At 45.5% G+C, this 23,499-nt stretch overlaps 1 protein-coding gene across 10 annotated transcripts in view; it reads left to right on the forward strand.

The window, feature by feature from the left end:
- Positions 1–23,499, forward strand: part of Cadps (calcium dependent secretion activator) — a 506,710-nt gene that overhangs the window by 306,424 nt on the left and 176,787 nt on the right. For 9 of the 10 annotated variants that reach the window (XM_045135763.1, XM_045135769.1, XM_045135761.1 and 6 more), the window contains exons 9-11: positions 2,990–3,056; positions 11,869–11,977; positions 20,292–20,504. In XM_045135763.1, coding sequence (XP_044991698.1) covers positions 2,990–3,056; positions 11,869–11,977; positions 20,292–20,504 — 389 coding nt within the window. Of the gene's footprint in view, positions 1–2,989; positions 3,057–11,868; positions 11,978–20,291; positions 20,513–23,499 lie in introns of those variants that run through there. The other variant, XM_045135770.1, reaches the window with a different exon arrangement.

The raw sequence follows: 23,499 nt of genomic DNA on the forward strand, positions 1-23,499 counted from the left end.
ATGGAGCGGAGACCACCCGAGTGTCTGCATCACACAGTGGAGGTGTGACTCTCCAGTGTGTTGTGAGTGGAGGATGGAGCGGAGACCACCCGAGTGTCTGCAGTACACAGTGGAGGTGTGACTCTCCAGTGTGCTGTGAGTGGAGGATGGAGCGGAGACCACCCGAGTGTCTGCAGTCACACAGTGGAGGTGTGACTCTCCAGTGTGTTGTGAGTGGAGGATGGAGCGGAGACCACCGAGTGTCTGCAGTCACACAGTGGGGGTGTGATTCTCCAGTGTGCTGTGAGTGGAGGATGGAGCGGAGACCACCGAGTGTCTGCAGTACACAGTGTCTGTCTGGTCCAGGTTCTGCATGTTATGTTCTGTCAGGAGACACAGATCTGGAGCTGGGGCTGATGCAGTGAATCACATCCCTCACTTCTTGCTTTTGACACCTTCTGGCATGTGCCACATTAGCATTACATTCTGAGGACTGCCTCTGAGGGAAAGTCCCACCCTCATGAAAACCAGCTGATCCTTTTCAGAGGAGAGTGTTATATTTGCCTCTGATCCCACCAGCTTTTTCTTTCCTAAGCCCTTAAGTAAAACTCTGCTATGTTCAATTAAAATAACATCCATTTCCCTAGTTTTTATTTAAGCTTATTTTATTATTATTATTATTATTTATTTATTTGAGAGTGACAGACACAGAGAGAAAGACAGATAGAGGGAGAGAGAGAGGATGGGCACGCCAGGGTTCCAGCCTCTGCAAACGAACTCCAGACATGTGCGCCCCCTTGTGCATCTGGCTAACGTGGAACCTGGGGAACCGAGCCTCGAACCGGGGTCCTTAGGCTTCACAGGCAAGCGCTTAACCGCTAAGCCATCTCTCCAGCCCTATTTAAGCTTATTTTAACTCATATATAAAAATCATTAAAAAATTGTTCACAATCACAAGGTACTAAGTTGTTCTTCACACTGGTAAGGTTACATATCCATCTCATCAACGTCTATTATTTATACATGATGAAAACATTTAAATTCCATTGTGTCTTGGCTGGAGAGATGGTTTAGTGTTTAAAGACTCGTGTTTGCACACTGACATCCTGGGTTCAGTTTCCCAGTAGCCATGTAAAGCCAGATGCACAAAGTGATGCATGTATTTGGAGTTCATTTACAGTGGTAAGAGGGCCTGGTATACCAATGCTCTTCTCTCTCTCTCAAAGAAGAAACTTTTTAACACTCAACTGTGTTTCTATACCATATTTTCACTGTCTAATAATTTATTAATGAACATTTATGCTGATTCAGCTTCTCAGCTACTGGCAATAGAACAACCTTTTTTTCTAGCTTTAAAAAATATTTATTTCTTTGACTGAGAAACAGGGAGAGGGAAAGAGAAAGAATGGGCATGCCAGGGCTCCAGCTACTGCCAATGAACTCCAGATGCATGTGCCCCCTTGTGCATCTGGCTAATGTGGGTCCTGGGGAATTGAACCTGGGTCCTTTGGCTTTGCAACTGCTAAGCCATCCCTCCAGCACTTTTCTAGCTTTTTTAAATGTACAGCACATCACTTGTAGTGACCTCACTGGGCCATAACAGAGCAGGAGTCCTTTTCCTCCCTCTCTGTAGCTTAGTGCCTACCTTCCCCCCCACACCCCACCCCCTGCCAATCAGCCAGTTTCCTCCATCTCAGTCATGTTCTTAATCTTCGTTGAACCTAGAAACTGGAATTGGAGGATAAGAGCTCTTTGGAGCCTTGTTTCAGCATGAGATAGGTCTGAATTCATGTTCTGACCATGTCTCTCTACAGCTGTGGAACCTGCCAAAAATAACTTATATGTTACAAAGTGCACTAGAAATTAGGAATAATGGCATAATGGTACAATTAATGGCTACCATTTATTTTGGGGGAGGCTTTAGTCTTTCTACTTAGAAAATGGTAGCATTATTATTATAGTATTACTACTACCTATTGTAACATTACAATATTCTTATTACAGGAATATTTTTATCTTCATTGTAGAGATGAGGAAACTAAGACAGAGATGACTCTAGTAATTTGCCCTGGGTTACGTGTATTCATGCAACATGGTTCCAGATTCAAAATATTTTTAAAAAAATATTTCTTACTTATTTATATGTGGGAGAGAAAGAGGCAGAGAGAGAGAGAGAGAAGAGAGAGAAGAGAGAAGGGGCACATCAGAGCCTCTAACCACTGCAAACAAACTCCAGATGCAAGTGTCACCTTGTGCATCTGGCTTACATGGGTCCTGGAGGATCGAACCTAGGTCCTTGGACTTTGTAGGCAAGCACCTTAACCACTAAGCAGTCTCTCCAGCTCCAGATTCAAGATCTTCATCTCTTTCCGGAGAGTAATAAATTCGTGGCAAGTGCCTGGATGAAGTGAGAGGAATGGGCATTCTATTGGTGTGGGTTCTGTCTGGTGAACTCCTTTTTCTACTTCAGTCCTTGTCTGTTAATCCCGTAATTCTGTTTGTTAGACATAGTAGCTGAATGCATTGTTAAGGACAGGCAAACGGAAGATGGTTAGGAACTTCCAGGCACAATTCAAGACAAGAGTAAAGGCTGGAGAGAGGGTGTAGTGGTTAAAGCTTTCAAAGCTTGTAGACCTGGGTTGTACTCAGCCATGTAAAACCTTTTTACTGTATTTTTCCGCATGGAAGCAAACTTCCATCCAAAGAAGAGCACTGGGAGAGGGAGAGGAGTAGGAGCATCTATGTTGATTTGGCACATCTTCCCTAGAAACTCACTGCGCTTGCCTGCGCTGCAGCAAGTGGAAACAGGGCCCTGTTCCTCTGAGAACAGCTCTGAGACTTTATAGGGCTTTTTTTTTTCTTTCTGATTTCTGAAAATTTTTGTAGGAATCTCCCTACCTGAAACAAAGTCCATATGTGTGCCTGGGTCCTTGAATGCTTCGTGAGGACCTATGGTGACTGTGCCTTCGCCTGGGCATTAGTGCTGCTCTGATCTTTCTCTTTCCCTCAGGTACTTATGGGCCATCGGTAAGAATGTCTGGAAGAGATGGAAGAAGAGGTTTTTTGTGTTGGTGCAGGTAACGCTTCAATTCTACTATCCAGCTTAACACTCACTGGGGTTAGCCGTGTGACAGAGTTAACAATGTTTCTAACTTATAGTCACTGGGGTTAGCCTTGTGACGGAGTTAACAATGTTTCTAACTTGCAGTCACTGGGGTTAGCCGTGTGACGGAGTAAACAATGTTTCTAACTTACAGTCACTGGGGTTAGCAGTGTGAAGGAGTTAACAGTGTTTCTAACTTACAGTCACTGGTTTTCATTGTGAGACAGTTAACAATGTTTCTAACTTACAGTCACTGGTATTAATCGTGAGACAGAGTAAACAATGTTTCTAACTAAAGTGCAACATGTACCAGTCACAAAACTCAAAACTTGATGAATTTTCACAAATTAGATATTTGTGGAACCACATAAAGGATTATGGTACCTTAATATTTAAAAAATTAATCTAGGGCTAGAGAGAAGGCTTAGCACTTAAGGCACTTAGCCTGCAAAACCTAAGGACCCAGATTTGATTCTCCAGAACCCACATAAGCCAGATGCACATGGTGGTGCATACATCTGGAGTTTGTTTGCAGTGGCTGGAGGCCCTGGCATGCTCACACTGCCCCCCATAAATAAATCAATTAATTGAAATTTTAAAAATTAATCCACATAGACTGGGGAGAAAACTCATCAAGGAAATGTGAGGACCCGAGCTCAGTCTGCAGGACCCACATAAAAGCCATCAATATGGCACACACCTGTAACCCCAGCACTGGAGAGGGGGCTTACTTCTAGCCAGTTTAGCCTACTTGTCCAGCTCCAAGCCAATAAGAGAAGTTAACCCCAGAAAGAGGTGATGGTATTCCAGAGGTTAATATCTAAGGCTGTCCTCTGGCCACACATGTGCACCTGCGTGCGCACACACACACACACACACACACACACACACACACACACAAGAATGAATGCATGCTCGTTATTTTTATTCTAATGGCATAGGAGTACATAGACTATACGAGAGTAGACAGCCTGCCCTGTGCTGGGAACCCCAGGAGGGAGCAAGCATAGCCCTATCAGCAGCAGCAGGAACTAACATTCTCTGAGCATTATCTGGTACGTACAAGAATGCTGCACAGACATGATGAGGAAAGCCAGAATTTACTTGGGCTCTTTGTATGTATTTTACTATTTAATATATTTGATTTTGAAATACCTGTAGAGAGCAGTCCACTCTTTTTTTGTGCATGGGACTTCAAAAGCTAACCTCCTGTAACTGTGTTTGAGAGAATATTTCTTTCCCAGGAGACTTCTGTTTTCGCCAATACCCAAGCTCCTTTTCTTCACTCAAGTCTTTATAGGCATTTTCTCACATTGTCACCTCTAAGTGTGGCTCAGTTTGGTCCCTTCCTAATAAGGCTGCAGAGCACATCTTTGTAAACACATGTCCAGAATACAGATGTGGGGGCACATGCTGATGTTGATGATAGCGAACCAACAACAGCTTGGCCATACTTTTCCATGAAAAAGAACAATAGATTTCCTTGAGAAGCCTCTGCCTCCCTTCCATGCATCCAGACATTTCAGTCTAAAGGCATTTTCCATTGCTTCTACCTTGAAAGCCTCCACTGGGACGTTTAAGCCATAACTCAACTTGCAAACTTTTAATCTACACACTCCTTTGAAAGCTGTCGCAGAGTCAGCTTGTCATGGAGTGACTAATGGTGCTCGAGGTTACTTGACCAGTATTTGGAGCCCTGCCTGGTCTGACATTTCACTGCAAAGCAGCTCCCTCCTGGTTCTAAATGAACATTCCAGCAGTCCTGCCCTCCCAGGACTGGGCCTGTACAGACCAGCTCACGGCCCTGCTGTACCACAAAGACGAAGTGCTTACAAATGCAGCCATGGCTTTCAGTACTGCTATAGCGAAAACAAAAACTTAAAATAAACTAGCCAGAAGGAAAAATTTGGAATGATGCCCACCAGGGGAAAAAAAAAAAAATTATCCCTGTGTCTACACAGATCCCTTTCTCGGACTTTCAACTGACCAGTATCTATTGAACACCTGCCTGTGTGGGCTACTCTGAAAAGGACAGAGAACAGAACTGTGAGGTCTGCTCTCCTGCTTCCAGCCACATGCCTGCAAGAGACTTTTATCTACCGATAGCAGAAATAGATTCGAGCTCATTAAGAGAAAGGAAGGGAGGGGGAGGAGTGAAACCGAACGAGGGAGTAAGAAGTGAAATGGGCTGGGGAAAGCCCAGAGGAGACTCACGGGATTGTTGCAAAGACTCGGTTACCCTGCTTTGTTAAATATGGGGCCCATCCTGCATCCAGAAACCTAGTTGTCACCATTGTGATTCTGGGGGAAAAATGAGCTGTGGACATTTTGTCACTCAACTGGAGGGTCAGATTTCAGAGAGACTTGAATTGACTTGGCGCAAGCCATACACCCAGACCTTATCACTAGGCTGGACACTGGGCCAGTGTGCAAGCTAAAGACAGCACAGTGTGTGACCGTAACCAGAGTAGCAAGCACGTCCAGAGGGTGCGGAGGGCCTGGAGAAATGGCTCCATGGCTAATGCACTTGTCGCACAGCCCAGGGACCCGAGCTTGATTCTCCAGTATACATACAAAGCCACATGCATAAGGTGGCACATGCATTTGAGTTCATTTGCAGAGTTTGGAGGCTCCGGCACACCCATATTCATTCTCTCTCTCTCTCTGTATCTCCCAAATAAATAAAATATTCAAGCAGTGGGAAGGATTCTTGTTCATTAGGGCTTTCCATTTTACTTGACACAGCAACTTCTCTTAGAAGCCCCTAGGAGAAGGTCTGGCCTCCCTTTCTAGCCTTTTTGCTGGTTTAGGGCCAGCTGGGAACTGATTTATCTCTGTTCCCAACTACATCCACGTACATTCCTTAGCTCAGAGTCTTCATGGGCTTTTAAGAACTGCTTATTGGGAAAAAGAAGACAAAGAAAGATGAGTCGAGCCCAGGAAATGCCTAGATGATTCCAACACAGAAGAGATCAGGTGGTCTGGAGTGTGGCTGGTAAGCCCCCCAAGAGGACCTAAACTGATAGCTTCTGTGGTGGCTGACATGGATTGTCAACTTGACAGGATCTAGAATCACTTAGCAGACAGACCTCCATGCATGTCTGTCAGGAAGTTTTGAGATTGGGTCAATTGAGGTGAGAAGATCCATGTTTAATGTGAGCAGTGTCATCCTATGGCCTGGCGTTCCAGGCTGAATAAAAAGGAGAGAATGAGCTGGGCACCAGCATTCATCACTCTCTATCTCCTGACTGTGGACTGGATGTGAGCAGCCACCTCAGGCTCCAGCTGCCATGCCTTTTCCACCACGTAGACTGTACCCTCAAGCCGTGAGGAAAGATAAACCCTTCCAAGCCGGGCGTGGTGGCGCACGCCTTTAATTCCAGCACTCAGGAGGCAGAGGTAGGATTGCCGTGAGTTCGAGGCCACCCTGAGAATACATAGTGAATTCCAGGTCATCCTGAGCTAGAGTGAGACCCTACCTTGAAAAACTAAAAACTAAAAATGAAATTTAAAAAAACCCTTCCTTCCTTAAGTTGCTTTTGTTAGGTAATGAGAAAAATCACTGTCTAATCCTCTCATGAAGACATGGAGTCTCCCTCCTCTGGAATGTCCACTGCAGGACACGTGACCTTTCACGGAATGTCTAAAATGATGTCGTACTTAGAAGTTGCTGATCTCTTACTTCTGAAGGGACCTTAGGGGAGGAAACTGTTTGGAGGAGAAAGAAACAAAACAAGAAGAAAAATGCCAAAAATGTCAGCAAAGCCACATCTATGTGATATGTCCTATAAAAGAGAGAATGAATTATTTTTAGGCTGTGCAACTGGAACACAGATGTTTTGGGGGGCCTTCACACACGGCCTTCCTCTGGGAGATAAGAAGCACACAGTGGCTGAAATCAAGCTGTGTGCTGGCTTCCACAGAGCACAAGGGAAACAGCCCACCGAAGGAACAGCGGCGTTCCTGGAACGGCAGGAGAGACACGGTCCAAGACGTAAGGATTTCCCCGTGCGTGTGATGTTCACATGCGAGTACTCCACAGCCCTCCCCTGGAGATACACTGCCTAGGAGGTCACTGTCACCTTAGAGAGTGGAGTCGTGTTCTTTTCAGACTGTACCCTCTCACAGCTCATGTTGTTCGTGGAGCGAGCACTGCGGTGCCATGCAAGGCAAGGAAGTCCCCTCTCTTCTCTCTTTTCATCCGAAAATGAGTTTCACTGGGCTGGAATGGTCACTCTGGGGTTAAAGGCACTTGCTTGCAAAGTCTAACAGCTTGGGTTCAATTCCCCAGTACCCACCCAAATAAAGCCAGACGCACAAAGTGGCACAGGCATTGGGAGTTCCTTTGCAGTGGCAGAAGGCCCTGCTGTGCCCATTCTCTCTCTGTCCCTCTTTCTCCCACCCCGTCTCCTCCTCTTCCCTCTCCCTTCTCCCTCTCCCTCACTGAGTGTCTCTGTCCCTGTCTCTTATCCTTGCAAAGAAATGAATATTTTCAATTGTTTTCTTTTATGCTCAAAAGATTTTTTGTTAAAAACCGGGTTGCACTGTAATTTTTGTTGTTAATTGGCCTTCAAAGTATTTGGGGCACGTTTGTCCTCACATTGATACTATCAAATTGGATTTTGAATTTCCTCTAATAATACAACTAATAATATACTGTATGTTACACTGGAGTTCACAAAGGTTCAGTAGGGCTCTCTTCATCATTTTCTGTGGCATGGTCACCAGAATCTTTTCCCAATTGTACACTAGGGGATACAGAGCCTCAGAGTGGTCACATGGCCTGTCCAAAGGTAGAGGCTGGTCGAGAGCCAGATGGGAAACCTACACACAGGTCTCCAGTCTGCATGAGTCTTACATAATTCTAAGCACTTAGATAGGTCTGGTGCCCAAAGACATTCATGAATAGAGAATGTTCTAGAAGTCACTGACTACATTTAACAAAATGATGTGGTCCTTAAATTCACGTCTTCTACTTTCTTATTTCCTATAGGAAATATGACCAAAAACTATTTCAGCTTTCAAAAAAAAGAAAACAGAAAGAAAAGAAATGAGTGGCTGGAAATGAGCCAAATGATCAAAGGTCCAAGTACCTTTGAAAGCAAATACTGGTCAGGTTTCCTCAGAAGTCCAAAGAGTCCATCTCTAACTCTATCAGAGAGAGCCTCCAGCTGAAGATGCCAGTTATCTAGAAAGTACAGTCCTGGGGGCTGGAGAGATTGCTCAGTGGTTAAAGGTGCCTTAATGCCTGACGGCCCAGGTTTGGTTCCCCAGTATCCACATAAAGCCAGATACACAAATCGGTGGTGCGTGTGTTTGGAGTTCGTTTGCAAGAGGCCCTGCCATACCCATCTGTCTGTCTGTCTGTCTCCCTCTACCTCCCTCTCTCCATATATATATATATATATAATCCTTAATTCAGGCTTTCTTGCCAAAGAACATGATCAAATATCCACTGTTCTCCCAAAACCAATAGATTGATCTCCTGTTACATTTGGGCCCAGTCTTCAGGACTTCTAACATGCATTAGAGCCCTGCCTAGAGTCTGGGGGTATATAGCTCAATGGTAGAGCTCTTGTGTAGCATGTTTGAGAACCTGAATTCAATCCCAGCAATCATCCCCCAACCCATAAAGAAAACTACAGTTTAGAAATTTTTCTCGTCTGTATAGAGGCTTCTCAGAAAGTTAGAAATATAGCTTCCATATAACCCAGTCATACAAGTCCTGGGCCCATTCCCTGAGGACCCCACATGATCCTATAGAATACTTGCACATACATGTCAATGGTAACTTTATTTACAATAGCCAAGAATAGGAAATTGCCTAGATGCCCAGTGACCAATGAATGGATAATGAAAATGTGGCACATATACACCATGGAATTCAAGAATGAAATTATGAAATTTACAGCAAAAAGGATAGATCTGGAAAGGATCCTACTAAGTGAAGTGACTCAAGCTCAGAAAGACCAGAACCACATGTTCTTTTTGATATAAAGGTCTTAGCTCGTAATATCTATAAGCATGTATATGTAGGGGTCAAATGTGTATAAAACCTCTAAAGGTAGAATTGTAAGCAAAAGTAGATATGAAGAGATGAGCTGTAAAGTGGGGAGGGATGGTCAAAGGACATGTGACATGTAAACAGAAGAAAGGGAAATACAGAGGGAGAAGAATTGCAGTGAGCAGGAGAGGTAGAAGGGGAGAATGGGAATCAACAAAAACTAATTGTATTTGAAAATGCCAAAAATAAAAATGCATCAAAAAAGAAAACAGAGACTTCTACTGTGACTGAGAAATGTGAGTTTTGTTAGGAATCACTTTCACTTAGTAAGATATGGACACAAAAAACAAAAAAAAAAAAATAAAGTTCATAAATCTTTACTAACTTCGAGAACTTTACCAAGACTAAGATTTCCTCCACCTCAAAAAAAAAAAAAAAAAAAAAAAAAAAAACTTAGAGTAACTAGAGTTATTCCAAGGCTATTTTGCTTCCTCCATTTCCTAAAGTTAATCTCCAGTTCTACCAAGAAGAGGCCCTAGGTTTATTTCCCAAGTCTCCTTTGGTGGGTACATCGACAGCAATGGCCAGAAGAGGGCAGCAGAACACAGCACTGTAGCATACACGCCTCTAAAACCTGGAAGGAACCGGTGCTTAGTCCAAAGGGCCCAGGAACGTGTCTGGATCTTGAACAGATGCCTTCGAATGTGGTATATTTCAGACCTCAAATGATTATCAACGCCTCTCTGGCTAATCACGTTGACAAACTATATCTCCTCCTGTTCCCAAATGAAATACCAGGTATCCGTCCCTATGAAACTGTTCTAGCAAAATCTGTACTCGCTGCCGCACAGAGGTCATAGAGAATCTGCGGGGGATAGGGCTAGTTGCAGGTTGGGAGGGGCTGGTCCCATATGTGGAAAGATGTACAAACACCCCACCCTCCACCCAGCACCAAGCATACTCAGTTAACAACTGCCTGTGATTACGTGGTCGGCTTTGCCTGGGGGGTCTGTAAATAGAACCAAGCTGAGAGGCATCCCTTCAAAGAATCAGTCGCCTAAAAGGCAAACACACCCTTAGAGCTACACATACTAGAATATCAATGCCGCCAAGTGCAAGGGAACTGTTTACCTACCTTCACTGATTTCGCACTTCTGCATGGGTCTCATGTGTAGTATGGACCCTTAAGTCACTGTCCAGCAATAAGAAAGCACAGGAAGAACATGCGGGGAGACTTTGAGGCCAAAAGAGACAACGGCAGCTTGGACGGGAACCTAGGCCACCATGACCCACACTTGGACATGACCTTCTGTTTTCGGAGAAGGGTGGTTGTTGCGCACAGTTCAGAGAATTAATACGTGGTCCCTTAAGAAAGCCTTCTTCTGGGTCAGACCTTGAGTTTCCCTTGGAGAACGTAAGGAATAGGCTCTCTGATCCCTGTGCATTGTATTTATGGAAACCCAATCCAGGTGGTAAAATTCTCATGAGAATCCAACAGAGGGCAGCAACAGACAAAGCAAATACTGGAACATTATTTTTCCTTCTGGATCTTCAGGACTCAGGACAGCGCAAATGCTTGTGGGACTTTAAAAGTATCAGTTTCTTACTACCTTTAAAAAGAGGTAGGAGAAGGAGAGGCGAGGCGAGGCGAGGAGAGATCTCCTAGAGTCCCCAGCTGGGTTCAAAGTGTGCTTTGAGAATGTCCCTTTTAATAAAAAGAAGGAAGGAGTGAGGGATGTGGCAGTCCTTCGACAAGACACTTGACATCCTCGGATGATGGTAAATGTGTCTATGAGCTAACCCTGAAGCTGGGGGCAGGCCTGCTTTCCCACGGGCTCCTTGACACAGAAATGTGAAGTATCCACGCCAGGTCTGGATAAATAGTGACGACCAGGTCCTGAAGGCGGGCCTGCAGCCCACAGCGCCACCCCGCACTGGCTGGATGCCACGTCTCCATGGGTGAGGGCTGCCACCTCGAGCCCCAGTGACGCGGGCCATGCCGTCGGGGGCTGCTGCACTGTGCTGTGACCGGCGCCAGGCAGCACAGCACTCATTGCTTGTGACAGCATGTCACGGCTGTGCTTGTCTGAGATGAAGGGGAGACTTCTTCACGCAGCCCAAAGTGCCCCTTCAGTAAGGGGAAGAGGCCAGAGGAAAGTGGGAGCGTGTTGTTGAGAGCAGGCCCGTGGAGAAGGCACGCCACAGATAAATGAACATCTACTCTCGTAACTTCTCCCCAGTGGTTCCCGTTGCATCTCTGAGTATGAAAGCTCAACCAGGCCATGATTATGGTAGCCACCGCCTATAAAATTGCTGTCATTTGATTCGCTTTATGGCATAAAATCCCAGTTTTGTATGTCTTATTCCAAACATCATAAAGACAGCAATTACAGAGTGGAGTCTAACTCACCTGTCATTGTGAGGCAGGTGGAGATGGAGTCCAAGACCAAACTAGGCTACATAGAAAGACCCTGTCTGAAAAGTGAACAGACAGGTAAGCTAACAGACATCAGTAGTGACGGTGGCTGACCTTGACTGACCAGACAGATTCTAAGTCCATTCCGCATGGGAACTCTCGCTGAGCTAGCGGGCTATGTCACAGCCAGTCTGCCGATGGCCAGGGTAGTTAAGGTCTTGCTCAGTCACACGGCCAGAAGGTAGCGAGACTAGATTTATTCCAGCCACTGACTCCGGGGCAGAGGTGCTGGTTCCATGGGGAGGTTTCTCAGGGGCGGTAAGCACCGGGGGAACAGCGTCACCCATCTGCTTCTCCTTCCTTCAGGTCAGCCAGTACACGTTTGCCATGTGCAGCTATCGCGAGAAGAAAGCAGAGCCCCAGGAACTCCTCCAGCTGGACGGCTACACTGTGGATTACACTGACCCCCAGCCAGGTAACGTCCATTCCCGGCCACGGGCCCACAGTAGTCTCCTTCCTCTCGAGCTCATGACACATCAAATATGGTCCCCACCAAGTGATGTGAAAAATGTTTCTGCAAAAACAATATATGTATAATATATATACATACATACACACATACGTACATGCATACATATACATTCACATATACATACCAAGGACTACTTTTGTGTGTGGAGGTAGGGGACCGTGTAAATGTGCTTTATTTTTCACAACTTGGCAAATATAATGTCTTGGTGACCAAGTGAAGTTGCCTTCTGTGCATGGTGCCTACTGACTGGCAGTTGAGAATTCACAAGGTCAGCCAATGGAATTTGATGAGAAAACAGTCCCTAGAAGACATCACTCTCTGAGCAGAGGTGTTGAAGCTCCTGGACTCATGTAGCTAAGAGAGCTGTGGAAATGGTTATATTTCCTGTAAGTTCTACATTACACGGCTTCTATCTGCATCCTGCCCCCTCACACCTCCCCCACCCATCTTATCTTTTCCCCAGAAAACTGAATAGAAATCAGACTCAAAGAACCTTCAAAATGGGGTGGGGGTGCGAAATCATTTCAGCATATTAATGAACAACAAGAACCAACAGCCCTCTCCCAGAGAAGTTTATTTTTATGCCAAATCCTCACAAGAGAAGCATTTCCAACCATACTGCATTATTTGGCCCAAAACCTTTTTTTCTCCTCCCATATTGCTCCTCCACATGCAACAAAATACACAGAAAAGAAAAAGAGTTTGAGAGGAGATGGAGTGTTAACCTGAAAAGGTATGGCAGGGAAGGTCCTGGCCTCTGCCCACTTAGGGATATCAGCACCTCCAGAATCCGAACCATGAGGGCCTTGGGCTGCCTCAGCCTTTCCACCTCCCATTTGCAATGTGCATCTTGCCAGAGCTGACCATGTACCATTGGAATTAAGAGCTCAGCCTGGAGACTTTCATAATGAACAGATCCTAGAGTTTGAAATGAATAATTCCCAGAAAGTTTTTGAAACGACAGGGTGTGCATGAAGCAGGCAGCCACTGTGACCTTCTGTGATGGTCTGTGTTTGCCTCGACTTACTGACTTCTTCCAAAGAGGCAGCCCTGCCTCAGACCTTTTTCTTAAGAGTGGGAGTCCAGTGGGCCAACGGGGGAAGGGAAGCCAGCCGATGACGTATTAATGTTTTCTCTGTGTGTGCGTATGTGTCCTGTGCTTGCACGCATGTGGCCACACATGCACATGTGTGCACATGAGTGTGGAGGCAGAAGTGAACGCTGAGAGCACCCCTATCTATCCTCTTTATTGAGGTACTAAGGCAGGGTCGCGCACGCAGGTCTGGAACCCACAGATTTGGTCAATCTAGAAAGCCAGCTTATCCCCAGGGACCCCATTCTCTTGAGTTCCGGGATTTCAGGAGAGTGGCCACATTAATTTACGGGGCTGAAGATCCACCCGGCCAGGCCTGGATCCTCTGAACTGTCTCCCGTCCCCACAATGCCATCTTATGCGCACGGTTCATTTTAAACCCATCCGCACCCTTTCTTCTTTTTTTAATTTTTTTTTTTGGTTTTTTTTTTTTTTTTTGAGGGTTTCACTCTCACTCAGGCTGACCAGGAATTCACTGTGTAGTCTCTGAATGGCCTTGAACTCACAGCGATCCTCCTACCTCTGCCTCCCAAGTGCTGGGATTAAAGGCTCCACCCTTTCTTCCGTTGTGACTGCACCAGACCCTCATAGTCCCACGGAAGACTGGGAGCACCACATCTCTCATGTGAACAGGCAGGTTGGGGAGACATCACAGAAATTCAAAAGGTAGAGCCGAGGCTCTGGGCCTAACCCAGGTCAGCCTTTGGCACCTGCTGCATGAACACCCACAGCAGAACTGCCACTGGAGTTGACAGGTGGAGGACAGATTTCCTCCATCCCCATGCACGGGTTGACTGGACGTGTATATGCTAAAAGCTTCCTTGATTTCTCTCATTGTTTTTTTACATTGATCCCATGAGATATAATTTGCAAATCTCCTTATAGAAAATGGAAAGTAAATCGATTGTGTTCTTGGTTTTCTTTGCCTTTCTCTATGCCAAACTCTATTTTCCTTTGGCTGGGGAGATGACTCAGTGATCAAAGCATTTGCTTGCAAAACCTGATGGCCCAGGTTCAGTTTCACAGAACCCACATAAAGCCAGCTGCACAAAGTGGCACATGCATCTCGAGTTTGTTTGCAGTAGCAGGAGGCCCTGGTACAAGCCTTTCTCTCTCCCTCTGTCTCTTTTCCCTCTCTCTCTCTCAATCCTCTCAAATAAATAAGTACTTTTTAAAAATAAAGTGAAAGGCTAGAGAGATGGCATAGCAGTTAAGGCACTTGCCTGTAAAGCCTAAGGACTCATGTTCAACTGTTCAGGTCCCACATAAGCCAGATGCACAATGTGATGCAAGTTCACAAGGTTTCACATGCACACAAGATGGCCCACATGTTTCAAGTTCAGTTATAATGGCTGGAGGCCCTGGCACACCAATTCTCTCTCTCACACACACTCTCTCTCTCTCTCATAATAATAATAATAAACTCAAACCTATTTATTTCCCAAGTAATGTGGAGTTGAAACGAAATTTAAATATTCCCATTGGCCTAAGAAAAATCTCAGAATTTTTTTCCTCTTTTTTCGCGACCCTGAAAACGGGCTCTAGAGCCTTCCATGTATGTGCTTGGCCAGCACTCAGCCATGGGCCAACAGCCCTGGCCCTGTAACTCAGAACTTCTCCAGGAGTGCTCTCAAAAGGAGATACAGGCCTGCCCTGGGAACCAGAGCAAGGGGAGAAGAAGTCCTGTTTCTCCATGAGGGCGGGAGGGCGCTCCTGTGTACTGGCCAGTTTCCCAGCCTTGCCTAAGGACATGGAAACAAATGCACACCTAGCCAGTGTCCCCAGAGAGTGGCGGAGGCTCCTGCAAGTCAAGGAGGATGTTGCTCGCGCTTCTTTCCTCCTGGTGGCCGTGTCCGAGGCATTGACATAACGGTGGTCCTGGTGGGTCCTGTACCCTTGTCGCACAACACTTGCTATGAGGGACTATGACTGGCTGTCCTCACCTCAGGAATAACAGTGGGATCCTGACACTCACCAAGACATGAGTATCTGTGCTCACACACTTTCTGTTTAGGGTCCTTGGGATGTTAACCTGGAGAATTGGTGAGTAAGTCACTGGGTGTGAGCTTTGCTTGTGGGTTTCTCCTTGTAAGCTGAAGGCGAACACGTTACCTTCCTGTGGGCGTCATGTAAAGAGTGTCCAACAGGCTCTCAACTCTATAAGCAATTAAGCCTGAAAATCAAAGGGTCTTCATTCACAACACCATGGTACATTCTACCAGATAATTAAATTAATCTTAAGCAACCCACAAAGGCCTCCTTTAACTCTGCGAATGGGCTACAGCTCTCTCCCCTCCCCAGGGAGATAGTGGGGTCTTCTCTTACCTGGTCCATGCATCTGTATTCCCAGATGGGTCTTCTTGGTTTGGGCAGGTCAGTACCTATGAGACTGCACTTCGTATGCTCCAGAGGGAGCCGTGTAATGTCACACATCACAATGTAGAGTCAGTCCCCCTCCCCCCAAAGCAGCCATTCTGGCTAATTATGTTCCCTGTGGCGCAGGTCCCTGTGCTGGTTCCTCCTCAGTTGACTCACCTAGCACTTCTCCTCTTGTGACCTCATCTACATGTCTTGGATCTCTCTTTTGCCGTGTGTGTGTGTGTGTGTGTGTGTGTGTGTGTGTGTGTGTACATCCAGCTTTGATATAGGTTCTGGGGATCTGAACTCAGGTCCTTAGGCTTGCAAGACAAGCACTTGACCAATCAAGCCGTCACCCCAGCTCTTGTCTTTGGTCTGTTAAAGCACAATGGTTACATGCCACAGTTTTGGAGCCTGTAAGTAGCCAAAGTTAAAAAAGAGGTCTGTGCTCCCCACTGTAACCCACAATTGTCTTTTTAAAAAATATTTTATTTTTATTTATTTATTTGAGAGAGAGATACAGAAATAGGCAGGGGGAGAGAGAGAGAAAAAATGGGCACATCAGGGCCTCCAGCCACTGCAGATGAATTCCAGATGTGTGCACCCCTTTGTGCATCTGACTTACATGGGTCCCGGGGGAACTGAATATGGGTCCTTTGGCTTTTCAGGCAAGTGCCTTAATCTCTAATCCATCTCTGCAGCCCACACAATTGTCTCTGACCAGGAATACCACCCCTCTCCATCAGCAGGCCCTCCGGAAGGGCAAGGGTAGCACAATGCAAAGTGCCCCTCCCTTGATTTCTGGCCTGGCACTTACTGACGATGGCAAGGAGGTGTGTCCCCAGGGTCACCATGAGACTAGAGAGGGTTGGTCTTCTGCCTCCTTGATGCCTTGTTCTCAGGCAGCCTCCTTCAGAGCTCTTGTTTCTCTCTGCCTTCCAGAACTTTCCTTCTTGCCATGCCATTCACTTTGTTCATCAGATTTCTGAGCTTGGTGACTGTATCTCAGCCTTCCCAAATGACACATTTCACACCCTTCCTCAGAAATTATAGATAATTAGATAAAATATCCCTATAATCATAGAGCTTCTCTTAAAGCTCTACTGATGTCACATCAATAACCCTCCATATAAAGAAGACGTTATTTATTGTCCTTAGAGTCTGACCATGACACGTGAAAAAAAACAATTCCCAAGATGTACCCACACTTTAAAATAGAACCCTGAATTAACATGGTGAGCAAGGGAGTGAAGTCTTCACATTACCGTCACCCGAGATGTTATCCAGTGCCACTGCAGGTGGTTACTGACCAGACCTCAGTGGCAAGTGGTCAGTGCTTCTTTCAGCTCTTAACCAATGGTGAGGTGATGGGCAGTTGATGAAGATATGAAGGTCTATTCCTGGCGAGAGGAAATCCAGTCACTGAATTAACAGGCTTCTGCTTGCTGGATTTTCCCTAAGCCCAAAGGGTACCACCTCCTACCTCAAGCTAAATTTGAACGTTGAGGACTGCCTGGGGGAAAGCATGGATCCGTAATATGTTCATTTATTGAACCTGCTCTGTCCCATGCATATTCTAGGCTACATAGACATGGCTGTGAGTGCTTCAGTCAAAAACCCTTGGCCTTACGATACAAAGAAAGTTACTTTGTTTACTAGAAGTTAATAAGAGCAATCGAGGGGGGAGGGAGTAAAAGAGATGGGTAATGGGGGGTAAATGTCAGAGAATGCCTCATATTAATATAACTTTCTTTTTTAAATCAATTAATTTATTTCCAAGGAGAGGGAGGGGGGATGGGCACACTGGAGCCTTCAGTCACTGCAAACAAATTCCAGATGCATGTGTCCCTTTGTGTATCTAGCTTTACAGGGGTACTAGGGAATTGCATCTGGGTTGTTAGGCTTTGCAGGCAAGAAGTGCCTTAACTGCTCAGCCATTTCTGCAGCCATGAATGTAACTTGAAAATGAAGACATGCAGGAGGTGAGGGTTTGACTAATGCATATATGTGGAAGAAAATGCTCCAGGCAAAGACAACCCAAGTTCAAAGATCCTGAGGTGAGAACATGCCATGGGCACTTAAAGAACAGAAAGAGGCTAATTCTTCTACAAAGAAGTGAGTGCACAGAAAAGCAGATAGGAGACTGCAGGAGGTGTGAGGCCAGTGTGGGCTGCAAACCTCAGCTTCCAGTTCTGGCTCAGTAGAATGTTGAGCCTCTGCTGAGTTGAACAGAGAAGTCACTTGGCCTGTTACACTGAGCCATTGAGTAGCTGGCTGCCGTCCTGAGAACTGACTCTTAAGAGCAAGGTTGAGGCAGTTGGGTCAGACTGGAGGCTATTAAAAAAAAAGGTGGAGCTGGAGAGATGGCTCAGCAGTTAAGGCATCTGCCTTCAAAGCATAAGGGCTCCCTACGATTCACAAGGCTCCATTCCCCAGGACCCACATAAAGATGGATGCTCAAAGTGGCGCATGCATCTGGAATTCATTTGCAGTGGCTGGACCCCTGGTATTTTCATTCATATTCTCTCAATCCTTGCAAATAAATAAAAAAGTTTAAAAAGTGAAATAAAATTCAAATGAGGGCTGGAGAGATGGCTTAGCAGTTAAGCATTTGCCTGTGAACTCTAAGGACCCCGGTTCAAGGCTCGATTCCCCAGGATCCACGTTAGCCAGATGCACAAGGGGGCACACACGTCTGGAGTTCATTTGCAGTGGCTGGAGGCCTTGGCGCGCCCATTCTCTCTCTCTCTCTATCTGCCTTTCTTGCTCTGTCTGTCGCTCTCAAATAAGTAAAAAATGAACAAAAAAAATTAAATTCAAATGACCACACTGGGTTTGGGGTGACAGCATGGAAGACGGCGTAGCCCCGTTCTGGGGGTTCCAGGGGTTGAACCATCAGCATTTGTAAACTCGCTGGAGGAATGAGTGCGAGAATCAAACGGACCCCAAGATGGTGGATTTGAGCACCAGCAAAATGGGCCTAGCTGTTCTGAAATGGTGAAAGGGTTAGGACAAAAATCAGAAGTTCAGCTTGGTGTATGACATGTCCAGGATGTCAGCCAGACATCTACATGCGAAAGTCCAGAAAAGCTTCGCCAACTCAGGCCTTGGAGTTCAAGGGACAGGTTGTTCTTGCGTGAGAGAGGTAAGAATGCGGTGATAGAAGATCCGTGGTATTTAAAGGTTGAATGGCATCCCAAAAGGGTTTAGGCTGAGTGGAGGTACAAGGACAGAACATTAGGATGCTCCCACGGTTCAAAGATCAGGAGGACGAGGAAGAATAAAAATAATGAGGGTCTGGGGAGGTATCTCAGTGGATAATGCACATGTTGTGCAAACATGAGGAGACCTGAATTTGGATCTCCATGTAAATGTCACGTAGGCCTGGTGGCCACTGGAGGCAGAGACTGGGCATCCCCAGGAGAGCTGGATAGCAAGATCAGGCAAAACAGCAAGCTTTGGGTTCAAGATCCTGTCTTCCTAAATAAGCCAGAGAGCCTTCAAAGAAGACACCAACTTCAGTTTCCAGCCTCCACATGCACATGCACACACTCACACGTACCCACACATGCATGAGCATTGCACACACAAATGTACACCAAAATACACACACGCAAAAAAAAGGGGGGGGGACTGGAGGGATGGCTTAGTGGGTAAGATGCTTGCCTGCAAAGCCAAAGGACCCAGGTTCAATTCCCCAAGACCCAGGTTAGCCAGATGCACATGGGGGTGCATGTGTCTGCAATTTGTTTGCAGTGGCTGGAGGCCCTGGCGAGCCCATTCGCTGTCTTTCTCCCTCTTTCTCTGTCAAATAAATAAATTACTTAATTAAATATTAGAGAAATTATAGAGAAAGATAGGAAGAAGCCATCAATAAGAAGGAAGCAACACCCAGGGAGGTGAGCAGAAAGTGAAATTTCCTGGGAGCCAAGTAAAGGGCGTGATTCAGCTGCTGATTGCGGGGCGAGTAAAGCCAGGCCTCTGCACTGAACATTAGATACAGTGAGGTCAATGTCGCCACAGGCCTGGACAAAGTCTCAGACAAGCCACAACCTGATTGCAAGGGTTTTAAAGCCAAATAAGGGGAGTGGGGTCCTTGTGACCTAAAGATGGTCCTCAGATGCCATCAGCAAGCCTATTAGAGGCTTGGAGAGACGGCTTAGTGGTTAAGGTGCTTGCATGCAAAGCCAGGCTCAATTCTCCATGACCCACGTAAGCCAGATGCACAAGTATGTTAGCAGCAGCTGGAGGTCTTGGCCTGCCCATTCTCTCTCCCCGATAAATTAATTAGAAAAATGTTTTTTTAAGAAAAGAAAGCCTGATCAAAGTGACAGTCTCACAAGCTGCATTCTGTCAAATGTCCAGAGTCCCACGTGTATGCTAACAATTGAGGATCCTTGGTAGAAAGGCCCCTGTCACTGTGAAGAGAAGCGTGACAGAGCAGCAGAAAGAGAGGACAGGAGAGGGTTGTTATCAGTGCTGACAATGGTGATATGAACGCTTTGTTTTTAAATATGAGGAAGGAAATCAGATGTTTAGAATAAGGCAAGTGATCGGCCAGCCTTCAGGCATCCTGCTTGATGTGCCATTCCAGTAGACAGAGAGAGAGAAACATGAGCCAGTCTTTAACACCAAAGTCCCATTCAGTGGCCAAGTGTTTTTTCAAACATCCCATCCTGGAGTCAGATAAACCACTCCCCCCTTCCTCTGGCCAAAGGAAGAGCTGTGGAAACTGCTTTCTAAGGGCTGCACCTTGCTGAGAATGTCACAGCTCTTCTCAGAAGTTGTTCCTCTCTTGCCTTGCAGGTTTGGAGGGTGGCCGAGCCTTCTTCAACGCTGTCAAAGAAGGAGACACAGTGATATTTGCAAGCGATGATGAGCAGGACCGGATCCTATGGGTCCAAGCCATGTACCGGGCCACTGGGCAGTCACACAAGCCTGTGCCCCCCACCCAGGTCCAGAAGCTTAACGCCAAGGGAGGGAATGTGCCCCAGCTGGATGCCCCCATCTCACAATTTTGTAAGTAAATATGCCATTTCTTTAAAAAAAAAAAAAGCTCTGTAGAATTAATCTTCTAAAGTTGAATGAGAAAACCTAGTTGTTTTATTCACAGTGTTGATAAAATCATGTTTTCTAAACGCATATAGTAAATGCCAGTCAAAACATGGGGCAAAACATGTTAGCTGAAAATAATTTTAAAGTGCAATACTTGATCTTCTCCATTAAGGACTAAAGAAAGGAATGTGTCTTTTATGTATCATTTGTCTCTTTGTTTGGAGAAAGTTTGGAATTCACAGCCAAACATACATGTATTTGAGTCCTTCAGATATAATAGGTTTTATATATATTATTTCTATATATTTTATATATATAAACATATATATATAAACATATCATTGCTTCATTTCCTTATATTAAAAGTAATTTAAAAATAGGATTGATTTGAAATTTAAAAATCTGCAACATAGAACCATTTAAAAATAAATGATGACATTCTCACATGCAGTGAAAAAAAAAAAAAAAAGCATGGTACCTAAAAGCCTATTCTTAGTTGAAATATCAGAGACCCAAAAATGAAACCATCTCCTTAAACAGTTCCAGCCTCGGTCCACATGCAGGTTCCTCTCCTCTTGCCGGGGCACTGATTTATTATCATCATCCTCCACCGTATCTTTTTCTTCTGTGGGGCAGGGTCTCCCTCCCCATACACCTAACGCATGGGGTAAGGTGAAAGCCAGTGGTTGCTTGGAGACTTTTATTTTCAAAAACAGATTTATAAAGCATGAAATAATCTGTTACCATGGAAGTGTTCACCCTGAATAGAAACCACCTTACCACGAGCATCAAGTCACTGAGGAAAACTCAGGTTCGAGTCCATGTTAGCATCAACTGTCCTGGCAGTCCCTCACTTTACTGTGGAGCCCACTCCTGCAGCAGAGGTCACGGGCACCTGTCTAGAGATGACACACTCTAGTGAGGAATGCACATGCAATCCCTGCTTTAATAATGTCTGTACCTCGGCATGTCTAGACTGCCCACAGGCCAGTCCAGAAATTGGACTGTTTCACACATTGACCAGTGCCAAAGCAGTTGGTCACCGTGCATTGGTGACTGATTGGTTTAAACAGGACGTTACACAAAAAGATGCCCAGGGATTGGCCTCAGAGATAAAAGGGACATAGAGTTACTGTAGAGGGGAAAGCTAGTTCGATGACCTCCAAACAGAAACTAACCCTTTCCTGAAGTTCTTGCAAATTTCTCCTCTGTTGCTTGTAAGCCAGATGTGGGTGTGGGGGAGCAAGTTGACAGCTACAGAAACAAACTAGAAGTAAATGAACTGTTTAATGACACCCACTGCTGCGCCTTTTCTGTCTGACAACTTGCATTCTTCAGCTGTGTGCATCAGGGAATAAAGCTCTTTTTGGAGGGCAACTTCCACCCGTTGGGTGATTCCAGGAATTCCCATTCAGTGATCGTTTCCTATGGGAAGAGGTGTTCCTTGGTGCAACCTTTCACATAATCACATATTCACAGTAGCTTTCTGCACCGAAAACTGGGAAAGAATGAGCAAGACACTGAGGTCAAAAGTGGGGCTGGAGCAATGGCTTAGTGGCCAAAGTATCCAGGTTCAATTCCCCAGGACTCATGTAAGCCAGATGCACAAGGTGGTACATGCATCTGGATTTCATTTACAGTGGTTGATGGCCCTGGGGTGTCCATTAAAAGAAAGAAAGGAAGGAAAGAAGGAAGGGAGGGAGGAAAGGAAGAAGGAAGGGAGGGAAGGAGGGAGGGAGGGAGGGAAAGAAAGAAGTGTGAGAGAAGAGACAGTTCTGCAATGAGTGCCCCAAGCACCTCTCTTCTACGGTCTTGACTGACTTAAGGCATATCCAATATTTACTTACGTTTTGTGAATAAAAGACAGCTGTGTGCTGGACCCTGCTCTCTAAACTCTTTCTGACAGCTCTTGTTAATACATCTGGAAACAACACATTCCCATCATACCCACCTGAAATAGAACTCTTCGCACGAGACCCAAAAATCCTAATTGTAATCACCATTGAAATCAACCTCATAAAAGATATATCTTGGGCAATGTTTGGAAAAATCCTTGTATTTTTTCCAAATAATCCCTGATTCTCCCAAGGTCATTTCGCTTTGCATTCAGTGTTACTGTTGCATCATCCACTCAGATTGAGAAATTGCTACATGGCTTGCAATGGGCCCCATTTTTTTTTTTTTTTTACTCAGTAGTATAGGGAAAAGAGAGGGAGAAGGCAGGCAATTAGATGGAGAAGGGCTGGAGATGTAGCTGAAGGGTAGAGCATATGCTTAGACCATTTACAAGTTCCTGAGTTCAAAACCTAGTGCCCTGTCACCACAGAAAAGACCTGCAATGGAAACTGTTAAAGAGGGGGTGACTCTTCATGGAGATACACAAAGAAAGGGTCAAGTAGGGAATGCCTCATGAGGATGAGGTTTGTTTTTAGTCATAAAATGAAAGTGCTGGTCCTCAGGTACCAGCATTTGGAATTTAGCTGAATGTGCCACGCTGGAATGTTCTGTCGCAGCCCTCCTTGAAACTGCTGACGAGTATAACTGAGAGATAAAAAGATCACCTCCAGCTAGGGGACATGACTCAGTCACTAAACTGCTTGCTTTGCCAATGCGCCATTGTCACTCAGCTGAAATGAGTCCACACTGTGAGAATCCGAGTTCAAATCCCCATTAAAAAAAAAAAAAAAAAAAAGATCCAGGCGCTTCGGTATGCACCACCCATAATCCCAGTGCTGGGGCGGCAGAGGCAAGCAGATCCCCGGGGCTGGCCCTTAGCTTGTCCAGTCACCCAGCACCGACCTCTGGCTTCTATGTGCATGCACACATAAGGGCACATCACCCCCTCACACATGTGCCCACACACGTAGGCAGACATGCATATATACAAATACATATACAAATACACACACACATATGTGGAGAGAGAGAAAAGGAAATGGGTCCTCTAGCAAAATACTAA

Source organism: Jaculus jaculus, chromosome 16 (assembly GCF_020740685.1).
Source record: "Jaculus jaculus isolate mJacJac1 chromosome 16, mJacJac1.mat.Y.cur, whole genome shotgun sequence".
Classification (NCBI taxonomy): Eukaryota; Metazoa; Chordata; class Mammalia; order Rodentia; family Dipodidae; genus Jaculus; species Jaculus jaculus.